This window comes from Echinops telfairi, unplaced genomic scaffold, assembly GCF_000313985.2.
Source record: "Echinops telfairi isolate 266 unplaced genomic scaffold, ASM31398v2 ScPeMD7_7458;HRSCAF=8496, whole genome shotgun sequence".
Lineage (NCBI taxonomy): Eukaryota > Metazoa > Chordata > Mammalia > Afrosoricida > Tenrecidae > Echinops > Echinops telfairi.
In genome coordinates this window covers 3,682,879-3,697,354 of record NW_022111358.1, presented here as the reverse complement: position 1 = coordinate 3,697,354, position 14,476 = coordinate 3,682,879, and the positions used below count along the sequence as shown (strand labels likewise).

At 39.1% G+C, this 14,476-nt stretch overlaps 1 protein-coding gene across 1 annotated transcript in view; it reads left to right on the top strand.

Moving 5' to 3' along the window:
- The window catches only part of EFCAB5 (EF-hand calcium binding domain 5), a 138,727-nt gene that overhangs the window by 43,535 nt on the left and 80,716 nt on the right, over positions 1-14,476 (top strand). The window contains exons 5-6 of the mRNA XM_004707321.2: positions 5,340-5,392; positions 13,674-13,829. Coding sequence (XP_004707378.2) covers positions 5,340-5,392; positions 13,674-13,829 — 209 coding nt within the window. The remainder of the gene's footprint in view (positions 1-5,339; positions 5,393-13,673; positions 13,830-14,476) is intronic.

Below are 14,476 nucleotides of genomic sequence, written 5' to 3'. Positions count from 1 at the left end.
CAAAACAAAGTAACAAAAGGAAACAAAACATCAACAACATAAAAAGGCCTATAAATAGTTCAAGGTCTGTTTGTTGATCTTTACCAGTTGAAACTGATGGGGTGCCACACCCTGGCCCCACAGTCTATTTTTGGTATTCCCCCGGGACTTCATTGCTCTGCTCCCTTGCTGTTTTGTTGCACACCCTTAGGGTTTCACCTCAGTGTGGTGGGGTCAGATCGGGTGCAATTCCCGCACTCTGTCTCCAGTGTTGTCCCCTGTAGTGCTGTGGGTTAGTGAGCGATGTTGTGTCTCGTGGTGGGGCTGGCCTTACGGTCCTGTGTGCATTGGCTGCTCTGAGCAGGAATATCCTCCTCCGGGCTTGGTGGGCCAGGATGTGTTCCACTCTCTCTTCCTTCGTTTGCTCCTGTGTGCTCTGATCATCCACGTCCCTCTCCCTGAGCTGTAGCTTCAGTGCTGTCCTCGCACTGATTGGGTCAGCCCCTCAGACCTCTCTATTGGTTCCCTGCTTCATGTCAGCATGTTGCATTTGCGTCTTGGAACATCGGGTTGAAGTCTGGTCTCTCTTTCCCTGTGGAGATATAAACAACACCCTCCTCTTGGGTAGGTTACTGCCCTGTTCCCCCACTACCCATGTCTTTTTCCCCCCCTTCTTTTTTAGTAGGCTACCACATGTATCCCTGGATTTGGTCTAGCTCCTACCATAGTACCTGGACCTCACCCCAGACGTGTGTATACAGTAGCTTTTTCCCTATGCCCCTTTTGCATTTCAAGCTTACCTCAGCAGACTCCTTGTCTTGTCCTCTTGTGCTTGGCTTACTTCGCTTACCATAAAAATTAACAACTCTCTTTAAAGTCCCAAATGAAAGAAAACTCAGCCCTCCCTCAATGTTTACAGTATTCACATTCTTGGAAAATTCAGCAGTGTAAATATACATTATTCATATGTAAAATAGAATTAAGTTCTTGACCCAAAATTATTATAAAGCAGATTTTCACCTATTTTTTTTAAGCAGGAAGAGAGGATTCTTTTTTTTTTTAACAGTTTTACAAGCACTTCATCCACAGATCATACAATTCAACAATATCAAAAAGGGTTGTACAATCGCCACCATATTCAATTCTAGAACATTTTCTTTTTCCTTGTACTCATTGTTATTAATGCATTTTTTCTAATTATGCCAAAAATATACCCAACAAAACATTTTCCTATTCCACAACTTCTGCTTGTATAATTCAGTGCCATTGAATATACTCTTTGTATTGTGCAACCATTACTCATATCCTTTTCCAAATTATTTTACCACCATTGACCTAAACTCAATGCCTGCTACACAGCAACGCTGTCCCCTGACATCAGCCCTGGTGTCACTTGTTCACTTTCTCTTCTGAATCTGGCCTCAACCTTTGTCAGCTTCCTGTCAATACACCACTGCAGCTTTTGTTGGATGAGCTTCAGCAAATTTTACTTGCATGTAATATTAATGATACTGTTCTGTACTGAGCATTCTGCTGGGTCACTTTTCTTTGGAAAGGATACAAACACGATCACTGCCAGTCAGTTGCTGTCTTTCACATTTCTCGACATAGAAGATTGAGTGCTTCCAGCGCTTCATCAGCTTGTTGAGACATTTCAATTGCTACTCACTCATGTCCTGGAGCCTTGTTTTGGTTAATGCTTTCCGTGTAGCTTGGAGTTCTTTAGTACCATTGGTTCTTGTACCTCTTGAAATGGTGGAATGTTGACTCGTTCTTTTTGGTACACTGTATTCTTTCCCTCTTCCTTTTAATGCTTGCTGCATCATTCAATCTTTTGCCCATAGAATCTTTCAGTGTTGAACTTGTCGCGGCCTGAATTCTTTCTTTAGTTCGTTCTGTTTAAGATATGCGGAATATGTTATTCCTTTCTGTTTTCTAACTCTAGGTCTCCGTACATTTCTTTATAATATTTCACTTTGTCTTTTTGAGCTGCTCTTGGAAAATTTCTGTTTAGCTCTTTGACTACATCATTTTTCCCCATTTGCCTTAGCTACTCTATGATCAGAAGCAAGTTTCAGGATCTCTTCTGATATCCATTTTAATCTTTTCTTTCTTTCCTGTCTTTTAAATAACCTTTTGTTTTCATTATGAGAGATATTCTTGATGTTACCCCACAGCTGCACAGATCTTCTGTTCAATGCATCATTGAAATTTAGGTGGACATATTCAAGGTCGTATTTTGGCTCTTGTGGACTTGTTTTAATTTTCTTCAGTTTCAAGCTGCTCCTGCATATGAGCAATCTATAGTCTATTCTACAATTGTCCCATGACCTCATATTGAGCTTCTCTATCACTTCTTCCCAAAGATGTAGTCAATTTGATTTCTGTGTATTCCATTGGGAGAAGTCCATGTGTATAGTTCTATTCTGTGTTGTTGCAAAAAAGTTTTTGTGCTGAAGTTGTTGGTTTTGCCAAATTCAGTCATGTGATCTCCAGCTTGGTTTCTATCACGAGACCGTATTTTTCTAGCTTCCTTTTCTTTGTGTTTCCAACTTTTGCATTCCAATTACCAATAATTATTAATGCATTTTGTTTGTGTTTTTGGTCAATTTCAGACTGAAGAATTTGGTAGAATCCTGCAATTTCTACCACACTAACCTTAGTGATTGGTGTATAAACTTGACTACTATTTGCATTTATTGGGTTTCTTGGTATGTGGATAGACATTATCCTATCACAGACAGCATTATACTTCAAGACTGATCTCAAGGTGTCCTTTTTGACCATGAATACAATGCCATTTGTCTTCATTGTGTCATTTTCAGCATAGTTAAACCGTATGATTTTCTGATTCAAAATGGCCAATACCAGTCCATTTCAGCTCACCATGCCTAGAATATCAATCTCTTGCATTCCCTTCCATTTTAATGACTTCCAATTTTCCAAGATTAACATTTTGTACATTCCAAATTCCAATGATTAATTGATATTAGAAGCTGTTTCTTCTCGTTTGAGTGCCCCATCAGCAAATGAGGGTCCTGAAGGTTTTACTCCATCTGGTGTCAAATGATCAACTCTACTTTGAGTTTTTTCATTCATATTTTGAGTCCCTTCTGACTTGAGGAGGGTCGTCTTCAGGCACTATCTCTGACAATGTTCTGCTTCTATTCATTAGGGTTTCAGTAACCGATGATATTTCAATTCTATGCATAGGGTTTTCTGTAGTTAATTCCCCTGAAGTGGACAGCCTATTCCCTCTTCATTGTCTGTTCTTACTCTTGAATCTCTGCTGAATCCTGTTCACTTTGAGTGACCCTGCTGGTATTTAAAATACCAGTGTCATAGGTTCTAGCACCACAAGAACATACACACGCCACCACAGTATGACAAACTGACAGACAATACATACTATTTTCTATAATATTAATCTAATCTTTATTGGGCCCTCACTGAGTTCCACATACTGTGAAGAATTGGAGGATACAAAGAGCCTTAAGATGTTTCCTGCTCCTAAGTTGCTTAAAGTTCAGCCAGGGGAGAGAGACATACAATTTAATAGCAACTAACTGGTACAAAGCAGTCTGGTTTGCATCATCAGAATGAATCCCCTTCAAGAGAAGGTCTGGAAAGAGGTATCAGCATCCTCTGCAAACTTGGGAGCACAGACACGGATATTTTAAGCAGTTAGAAAATTCGAGAGTGACTGAAAAAACATGTATGTGCCCTGTGCCGTGGTAGGCAAGAGAGGTAACTGTTAGGAGACGTAGGAAAAGAAAGCCAATGCATTAGTTTATCATGAGCTGCCGTATCACTCATGTGTGTGTTGCTTGGTGCAGTCAATAAAGATCACTTCGTTGTCATAGCCAATGGAAACATAAAAATAAGCCTGTGAACCAACTGCCACATTCACCATTGCTGATCTGTTATTCATGAAATGTTTTTCTTGCTTCTGTGGTATCATTCTTTCCTGATATTTTTCTTCCATTTTTCACCTGGGTTCTTTTTTTTTGTTGCTTACGTAATAGATAGTTTTTTCCAGGTCTCCTTTTATGGCTCTCTTACCAATCTACATGTTATACACACACTCTAGGATTTATCATCCAAGTCTGTGATTTCACTTAATATGCCCAACCCATCCCAAACCTTTGCCCTGTGTTCCAGAACCTATATAAAGATCTATGAGTCACTATGAATCATGATTGACTCAATGGCAGTGAGTTTGAGTTTTTTGAGGTAAGATGAGTAGTGAGTTGGGGGGAAAAGCGAGTTTCAAATATTATATGGTCATATTTATGTACAAAAAGCCAAGTCCATGAGTGTCTGTGCACATACATCGTTATGTAAATGCAAAGAAAAGTTGCTGGAAGATGACAGCATATTGTTGGCAGTGGTTGCTTATGGGGCAAAGAGGAATGAGTGTTGGCAGGAGTAAGGGTAAGGTTGGTTTGTATGTGCTTGTCAGTATACATAACCAACATATATCCATTCAACACCTTCAACAAATACAGTTCAATTACGTTGGTTGTATTCTTCTCATTGTGTCACCAGTCTCACTCTCTCTACCTATAGTGCCTGTCCCTGAGCTTTGCCTCTGTACTTTAGAGTTATTGTTGTCTATTTGATCTCATAGGTAACTCTTTAAAAGAGCATACTGCTCAAGACAAATGATCTTTTCTAGTTGAGCAGAGCTGTTGTCAAGTTTAAAGATGACTTTTATAGAGTAGTTTCAGTTCAAGGCTCAAAGATTATCCTAGGGGCATAGATTCAAGGGTTCCTCTAGTTCTGATGGGTAAAGAAAGGGGATATTTACATGTTTTGTTGTTTACATTTCTCTATTGTTTGAATCTTTTACTAAGAGAATTAATATATTATTGAATTGAAGAAATATTAAAGACAAAGAAAGTTTTTGAAAAGGAAATGTATAGAGGTGCTGTGTTTTAGAATCTGGTAGCATAAAAATGGACAGACTGACACAAATGTTGTTGTTGTCTTAACACTATAAATGCACACATGTATTTCTGTCTTATCCTATCCTGGTCGTTAGAAATGTAGGGTCAGTCTTTTTGGTGTTTGAGTCTACTCAATGACAGTGACTTTGGCTTTGTTGTTGTTGTTAAATAAAGGTTAGTAAAAGCAATAATTTTGTAGTAATTGGAATGGTACCCAAATATATATCAATATTTTATGGTAAGTACTGATGAACATTAGTTAAGAAATATTTCTATTTAAAAAAAGAAAAGAAAGAAATAGTTTTATTATGTATTTAAAGCATTATAATGTGGATTTAAAATATGAATGTGTTATAACCATCTAACTATCAAACACCTTTATTCCATAATTAGAATCATCTTACAAAACAGTGGAGATTATTGACTCAATGGAACCAAGATTGAACAAAAAGGAATTTATTGAAGTAAGAAGTTACATTATTTAATATTTGAATAAAATAATTTTGCCAGGTTCAATTTTCTCCTGGAGTGAAAGTGTGAAACTTCCACTATCACCTGGTAAAAATCAAGATAAAAAAGCCTTTTAGATTGAAATAAAAGGATCTCTGATTTAAAAAGTGGTAAAGCACCCAACTACTTACCAAAAGGTCAGTGGTTGGAATCTACCAGCTGTTCTGTGGAAGAAAGATGTCAGTCTGCTTCCCTAAAGATTTATAGCCTTGGAACCCCAGAGAGCAATTCTGCCCTCTCCTACAGGCCACTATGAGTTGAAATGGTCTCAGTTTGTTTTGTGGGGTTTTTTTAGATTGACTGAAATATGGTTATAAGAATAATAATGAGAACTGGCAAAAAATAATACAACTTACAAAGCAGTTCCTATGGACCAGGAATTGTCTAAGATATTCATTTATTACTTCAGGCTTTAACAGTCCTCTTAGGCAGATACTAAATTAGTTAATGGCTTAAGAATATGCAAAAATTATAGACATTGGAATCCAGTTTAACTTTTATTTTGCTACGCTTAGAAATTGGTGTATACCTTGGCTAGGCATAAGTAAGGGACGCATCTCTACCTGGATTCTCTTCTCTGAGACCCTTTCTGTTCTTGCTGCATGGTGATCTGCTCTGAGATGGTCACATCCTTACACTTGAGTGTTTATGTCCATCGTACAGAGTCCAAAGTGTACATTTTAAATAGTGAGGCTTCATCAACTGTACCTAAAGGTTGTATATTTCTTTTAACACATTCTACTAAATTCAGGCTGCATAGTACTCTCTCTTCATAGTATGCTTGTGGTAGTTACATAGCCTGTTGTCAATTTGAGGCTTAAGAGTGAGTGAAGGGGTGGAGTTTAGCTTGTTAATCAGATCGCAGCTTGATGACCTCATATGGAGGCACTGAGGAGATAAGTAGCTCACTTGAGGCAGGCACATGCTCACTCCCTGCCAGCTATTTCTTATGACAAGACACATGGAGCTATGTTAGAGCTCAGGGAGCTGGAGGAGCCATGTGGGGACCCCTGCCAGTGCTAGACGCTTACACTGCCGCTGGATCCACAAGATTTTCCGCCCACTAGCCTGTGATCTTCCTGCTTTCGGCCTTATTATAGACTAGTATCAGACATATGGGCTAATATCAGACTTATGGACTTGATCTGGACTGAACTGGGATGTTTTCTCAATATTCAATTGCTCTTGTATATAAAGCTCTTTCTTACACACATATGAGTGTCTATGAATTTGTTTCTCTAGTCTACCCGGACTAACACAATGTTTGACTAGTTTTCTGTTCTGTCTGTATTTAAGCTGCATCTTATATTTTTGCTTGGTTTGTTTTGCTCCTTTTATTTGTTCTTTGAGCTATGCCAAGTCAGGGTAGTAGAAAGAAGGAGGCATGGCTTCAAGGGAGGTATGGGAAACATTATGTTGTGAAATTACATGAAGGAAAGTGAGAAATAATTTCTAAGCTAGGGCCTTTGGTGAACTAACTTTTAAGTTGGTGTGTGTCTTCTTAAATGCTTTTCAACTGTAAGGAAAATAATCTGCAATTTCTTATTACATAAACTTCTCTTCAGCACTAGTGGTAGAATGATGTACTTTGGCCTGGCATTTTTAGGATTGCTGAAAATGAAATATGGCCTTTGCTCAACTCATTTGTTGACTGAAATTTTAGAAAACCAGATGCTATAAGTATACTACTGCTTTTCTGAATATATAATTGACATTACTTTTTTTACAAGGTCCCTGGGTGATGGCAAATGGTTTGTGTTTGGCTACTAGCCTAAAGGTTGGAGGTTTGAAACCACCCAGTGGCACTGCAGAAGAAAGGAATGGCAATCTGATCCTGTAACTATGATTGCCAAGGAAACCCTGTTCTACTCTGTGGTACATGGCATTTTCCATGAGTAGAAATTGACTGGGTGCCAATGGGAACACGTTTTTTTTTTAAGTTCTTTCCCTAAGATTGGAAAATTAATTTTCTGCCCAAATGCTATGTGAACATACTATTACTTCAAAGACAGATAACAAATGTAATCTTTCTGTATACTTAAATATTCTGTACTCCTTGAGTTCAGGCATTTCTTAAATATATTATTTAAGTCAATACTCCAGATTAGTAGTTTCTAAGCATAGTTTTTTTCCCCTTATTGTTTTTATGTCACCAACTTCATTAACTCTCCAGTGTGGCTACACTTAAGTAAGGATGAATTCCAAAGGCCCCCAAACATTAGAATTTAATAATGTCTATTAATCAGTTAATGGGACTTTTACCACATTATCAATATTTTGGTTTTTAATTAAGAAGGGAAAAGCTTAGAATTCAGCACATTAAAACCTAGTATGTAAAATATGACTAAGTATAGTTTAAATGTTTAATAGCTCACAGAGCTATTAAATAGAAGAATATCAGCATTCATGTTCTTAAATTAATCTAAGTGATCTTTTCAGGATTTAAGGCAATTAGTTGATTAATTCTTTGGAAATAGATGAAAACAGAAAGGCTCCTCCTATGTATGTTCACTTTTTCTGCTTTTTCAAGAGACTCCGGAAAGTTTCTGTCATTGTTATATTTAGTATTTGATTGATAATTGATGTTGGAAACAAGGTATCTTTATGTTATACATCTCATATATAGAGAATACTAAAAACAAACAAACAACCTGTGCTTATCAGAAAAGCCACAGACCATGTGATGGTTGAGGTTTGTGCAACTACGCTGGATCATAGTTATGATGTGGTCATCCTCCGTGATGAGATCTGATATAATGCAATCACGTCCATGGTGAGATTTGCTATTAGCAGCCAATCAGCTGAAAGAGAATTTTCTTGGGGGTGTGATCTGCATCAAATATATATGGGCAAATGAATGGAAGATTAACTTGAATCACCAAAATAGGGAGTCATAGCCCCTCAATCAATTCCCAGACTTGAGCCAGTTCACAGACCTACAACTCCTTTAATAAAGGGGAGAGAGTGTCCCCTTGAGAAAGGACCACACTACATTCCAAAATTTTATATTCTGTGTTAGTCAGGTTCTCTAGAGAAACAAAATCCAGGACACTTTTATATATATATATATATGATAGGTTTATACAGCAAAAAGGGATATGATGGATAATTAGTCTACACACAGCAGTACAGAGGGCCAGGACACTTATCATATATATATATGATAGGTTTATACAGCGAAAAGGAATATGATGGATAATTAGTCCACACACAGCAGTACAGAGGGCTCAGTTCAACTCACTTTCGTGGAACAGTTAATATACCGAAGGTCCTTCAACCCCTGCGGGCTGCTGGTCCAAGGTCAATGAATCAGAAAGTGGAGACTGCCCTCAGCAAGACAGAGTCCCCCACACACACACCTTTTGCAGGCAGCAGATAGCAGGGTGGGGCAGCAACAGTCAGTAGTGCCTAGTGAAGCAGGCCCTGATGGGATCTCAAACTCAAGCGATGCATGCACTAGCAGCACAGTGAAGCAGGTCTCCAAGGAGCCTCAAGCTCTGGCAACATGAGCCATGGGTTGGCTCAGCCCACAGGTAGTACAGTACACAGTTGAGGCAAAGAACTAGCTCAAGCAGCAGCATGCTGGTTTGATCACCAGGGAGGAAGAGGGGCAATGCCAGACACTGAAAGTATTTATCTCGGTCACCTTCCAATCAAGCTATGACCTGATTAAACTCTACACACATGTTCCTATGGAGGCCTATTGGGCACAATCAACCTATCACAATTGTTATAAACCTATCACAATTGTTAATCTTTTGCCCACTCTTCCCTAAAAGAATCTGAAGCCTTTTACAAAAGGGGCAAAGGGAAAAATTAGACTTTTCAAGTTATTAATGGAGTCTAAGTTCAACTCTGTCTCATAGTGGGTACAGTGGGCCCTTGAACCCATCCTGCAGTGATTTTATCAGTTTCAGAATGCATAATTGGAATAGACATACTTGGCCCATTAGATCCTTGATACATAGAGTATGGTCATTTATGGTAGGAAAAGCTCGGCAGAAGCCATTAGAACTGCTCTTCCACAAAAAAATAGTAAACCAAAGCAATACTTCATTCCTGGAGGAATTAAAGAAATTAGTGCTACCATCAATGACTGAAAGGATGCAAGAGCAGTGATTGCCACTGGTAGATTATTATAAAGTTAATCAGGTGGTAACTCCAATTGCAGCGGCTGTTCCATATGTGGTTTTGATGCTTGATTGTGCAAATTAAGACCTCTCCTGGCACTTGGTATGCAGTTATTGATTGAACCAATGCTTTTTATTTAATTCTAGTTTTAACGGGTCACCAGAAGTAGTTGCGTTCAGCTGGCAAAGCCAACAATACCCTTCCACTGTCCTACCATCTGGTACATCAACTCTCCAACACTATGCGATAATTTAGTCTGCAGGCACCTTGATTGCCTCCCACTTCCACAGATATCACACTGGTCCATTATATTGATGGCATTATGCTGATTGGACTTAGTAAGTGTGTCAGTTGAGTAGACTAGAGAAACAAATTCGGAGACACTCATATATGTGTAGGAAAGAGCTTTATATCACAGAGTTATTGTATGTTAAGAAAACATCCCAGTACAGTCCAGATCAAGTCCTTAAGTCTGATATTAACCCTTATGTCTGATACCAGCCCATAAATTCTGCTTCAGACTCACACAGCACATGCAATGATGCCGAATGCAGGAAGATCACAGGCCAGTGGATGAAAAGTTTTGTGGATCTAATGGCGTTGGAAGCATCTCAGGGCCGGTGTGATGTGATGCTCCTCCAGCTCTCTGAGTGTGGCTCCTCATGGCTTGTCAACAGGAAGCTGAAGCAGAGAGAGTGCAGTCTGCCTCCTAGGAGGAAGACAGGATTTCCCAGAATCCTCAGGAGAATATCATGCCCTCACAGAGACATATTGGCTATGACCTGGTTGACAGCCTAGACGCCACCCCTTCGCTCAAGTTTACAGGAAATTATGTAACTGCCACAGTAAGGATAAAGTATCAATAACTCTAGACTTATTGGTAATGTATCTGCGTGTGAGGGGGTGAGAAATTAACCTGACAAAAATTCAGATACCTCCCACTTAGTGAAATTTCTATGAGGCCAGTGGTGTGGGCTTCTGAATTTTGTAGTAACATATCCGTCTTTGGAGTATGCTTCTCTGACATATTTATTAAATGATTTGCAGAACTGCTAATTTTGAGAGGGGCGCAGAATTACAGAAGACTTTGCAACAGGTTTAGGCTTCTGTGCAAGACATTTTGCTACTTGGACAATCTGGATAATCCAGTGGTGTTTGAAATGCCAGTGAAAGAGAGAGATGCTAACTGGAGTCTTTAAAAAAACAAAGCAAAAAGGTTTTATTAGCAATTCATCCCTATGTTATACAGTCCAATAATTCAGTCATATCAAGAAGAGTTGTAAGTGGAATAAGGGCTTTGGTGGAAGGGGGGCACAGAGGTGGTGGTGAGGTAAAGAGGTCCGCATAGAAAAATAACGTTTGGAAACTGTGGAAGTAAATGTACAATTCTGCTGCATGTGATTGAACTATGGAATGGTTTGATATATGTATTAAATTGTACAATTATGACCACATTCAATTCTAGAACATTTTCTTCTTCCTTGTATTCATTGATGTTCATGTAACTTTTTTCTAACTGGCAAAAATATAGACAACAAAACATTCTTCAATTCCACAACTTCTACATACATGTATAAATCAGTGTCATTGATTATATTCTCCATGCTGTACAATCATTATTTATATCCTTTTCCAAATTATTCTATCACCATTAACATAAACTCAAGTCCCGTAAGCAACAATTCTTTCCCCTTCACCCATGGCAACCATTGGTTAAATTCTTTCCTTTTTCTTTTTTTTTAGTAGTTTTCTTGATATGGTACTTACATATCATAAGCTTCCATGGTTAAATTGCTTTTAAAGAGTTGTATATACACCATCACAATCAATTCTAAAGCTCCCTCCCCCTTGCATCCATTGTTTGCTCCCCAAATCCCTTCATCCTCCCAACCTCCCACGCTGCCCCTACATCCCAGATAAACCATTGCATCAGTTACTCTCTATGCATCCTCTCCTCCTGTACTTCACAAACTGAGAAAACCAACAGAAACAATTAAAAAGCAGCAAGAAGAAAATAAGAATAATATAAAGATAAAAATACAAATAAAGAGTAAGAAAGAAAAGACCACCATAAAATTTTAAAAGCAAAAAAAAAAAAAGTTTAAAGCCAGAGAAGAAATTTCTTTCATGGAACAAGCAAGAAATACTTGAGTCTAGGATAAATTCAGGTTGGGTCAACTAATGAAATATCAAGGGAGGTCAACTAATGAAATATCATATTTATAACATGATTGAATCCACCATAATCAAGTTTACAATAATCTCTGTTTGATAGTAAAGCTGTTTGAATCCCATGCCTGTGGCTAGAGGGGATCTGCCAGAGGCTAACCTGATGAGACACTCAGCACATGGATTTGGGGCTCCCACAGTCTTCCATAAATTGGGTGTTCACAATTAAGCTCTGATATTTTCCCCTTTGTCATATTCTATTTGGAGTCTTTAGTAGGCTCCTGTTGGTGCATGACAGGGCAGATCCTTAGGGTTTTGGAGCAAAACCCTGTCATTTTCTGCAAATAACTACTCTCTTTTTGAAAAAAGCTTTGGGCCTGATGCTGGGCCTTAGTAGAGCTTGAACACCTAATTGTGGGTCACTAACTCACCATGTGGCCTGAGCTGTCCATCATGAACTGGGTGCTATTTGGCCCACAGAGTCATAAACTTGGGCACACATAGCAGCACTCCCTCATACAAAAATAAATAAAGTGGTATTTGCTAGATTGGGCTTGAGCGAGACCTGAAAGTGTAAGGAAGTTGCTAGGGAAGTGCCCCAAATGCTGATGGGCTCCAATTCTATCACATGACCTTCCCTCTCCAAGTCTGCACCTATGGGCATTCCTCATCAGCTGACTGAAGAAGAGTACACGCATGCCTAGTTTACAGGTGGCTCTGCTCGGGATGTGCACACTATTCGCACTATTCAAAATGGACAGCAGCAGCACCGCAGCCCCTTTCAGGGATCTTCCTGAAACAATGTGTTGAAGGAAATTTTGGCCATGGTCCCTTCGAGCAGTGCATCTGATTGTTCACTTTGGTTGGAAGAAGAAATGGCCATCCTTTCTCCTTCCCACTCCTGTTTAGTTTGAGTGTCTATGTATCCCTTCATGGATTATTATTGTGACTATTATTGCAGGAATGTTATGTAATAGTATTTACCTTTGTTGTGGGAAAGTAAATGGGACTAATACAGGTTTGACAGAGGATATTTCTACATGTACATATGTGCTAAAAACTATACCCATAAATATAGTAGGACCTATAGGGGACAAGGTTATGAACACTTTTTAAACGTAACCAAACACTTTTAGGGAATGAGCTCCTGGGCCTAGCGGCTTAGGACCATCATCTGAGGAGATCAAGGTTAATTGACAGAATGTAATTCACTACAACAATGTTCTACTCTTACATGTTCTTGGGTTTCAGAGTGTATATGCTCCAAACCAGCATCCCATATAGGGTGCTGTTTCTCCAATAGCCAGGGTTCACAGGCCCAGGCACCCAGGGGTGGAAATGGAGTGGTGACCTACTTGCAGAATGCTTGCTTCCTGTCCTTGTGACACTGCCCTGCTGATCTGAATGTCTTAATTCCAAATGGAGGAATCTCCCTCCTGCAGACACAACATTGATTCTTTTGAATTGAAATTAAGAATGGCACCCACCTACCTGGAGCTGTTCGTGTCTCTGGATCAACCGGTGACTTCAGGAACGGGAATGGGAATAGTGGTACCAGAAGCAAAGGGGGAGATAGGGAGAGAAGGGGAGGAGGGAGGAACCTAGCCCAACGATGGACACTAACCACACACACGCCCTCCCCCCAGGGGATGAGCAGAAGTCATGGGGGAAGGGAGGCAGTGGTTGGTGTAAGATTTGAAAACAATAATTTATAATTTGCTAAGGGATCACGAGGATGGGGTTGGGAGGGAGGGGAAAAAGAGGAGCTGATACCAAGGGGTCAATAGAAAGTAACTGTTTAGAAAAGAATGATGGCAACAGATGTACAAATATGCCTGATACAATTGATACAAGGATTGTTATGAGTTGTAAGGTCCCCCAATAAAATGATCTTTTAATTAAAAAATAATAATTTTATCTTCTTTTTCTCTGCAGTACATCTCTTCACACATTGTGAACTTTAAAAGTGAAATGTTTGAGGAATTCCTTCGGCATCTTTGCCACTATGCAGATGAGTTTCGGCAGACCATAAAAGTGGACATGCGGAGGCAGATGTTTGCTGAACTCTTCCTGTATTGTGACCATGGAAAGGTAGGTTAGAACTCTTAAAGAACTCCTTTTCATACTACTTGTGATAAAGAATTGGTTATAGATTTGGTGGTGGTGAGGGCATTAATATCTAATCCATGGTGGACTGATACTCAATGAAAATGAATTAATAGTGGAGAGGGGAGGGCATGCAACTACAGTACACATCTTTTATTATAAGATTAAAATCTGAATGTTTATATTTTCTCAAATTGCTTTCATTTTTTCTAAAAGAGATTTTCAACTTCTACACTTATCTTGCACGTTAGGTGGTAACAGTCTGCAGTCCCAGAGTTGGGGTGGTACGCCCCGAAATTACTTATAACGTGTCTCTAAATCCTTCTCCTTCCCTTCTCTAGTCAGTGGATTGCTGAAGATTGTTTGTGGTTCCTCTCTTTGAGGATAGCTTCCGACAGAAAAGAATAAATTACCATATGTTCGTATGTTGCTTCTTAAAACCAAGAAGAGTTTGTATCAAAAAGTGCTTCTAATGTGATTAACTATTGAATTGTATGATATGTGACTTATATGTCAATAAAACTGTTTTTAAAAATGCTTCTAAGAATGAGGCTAGGGAGCACATTTGTGTGACCATCCAAGACTCATTTAGAATACTAAAGGTTCGGGGAGGAGATGAGCCAGTCAGGGTG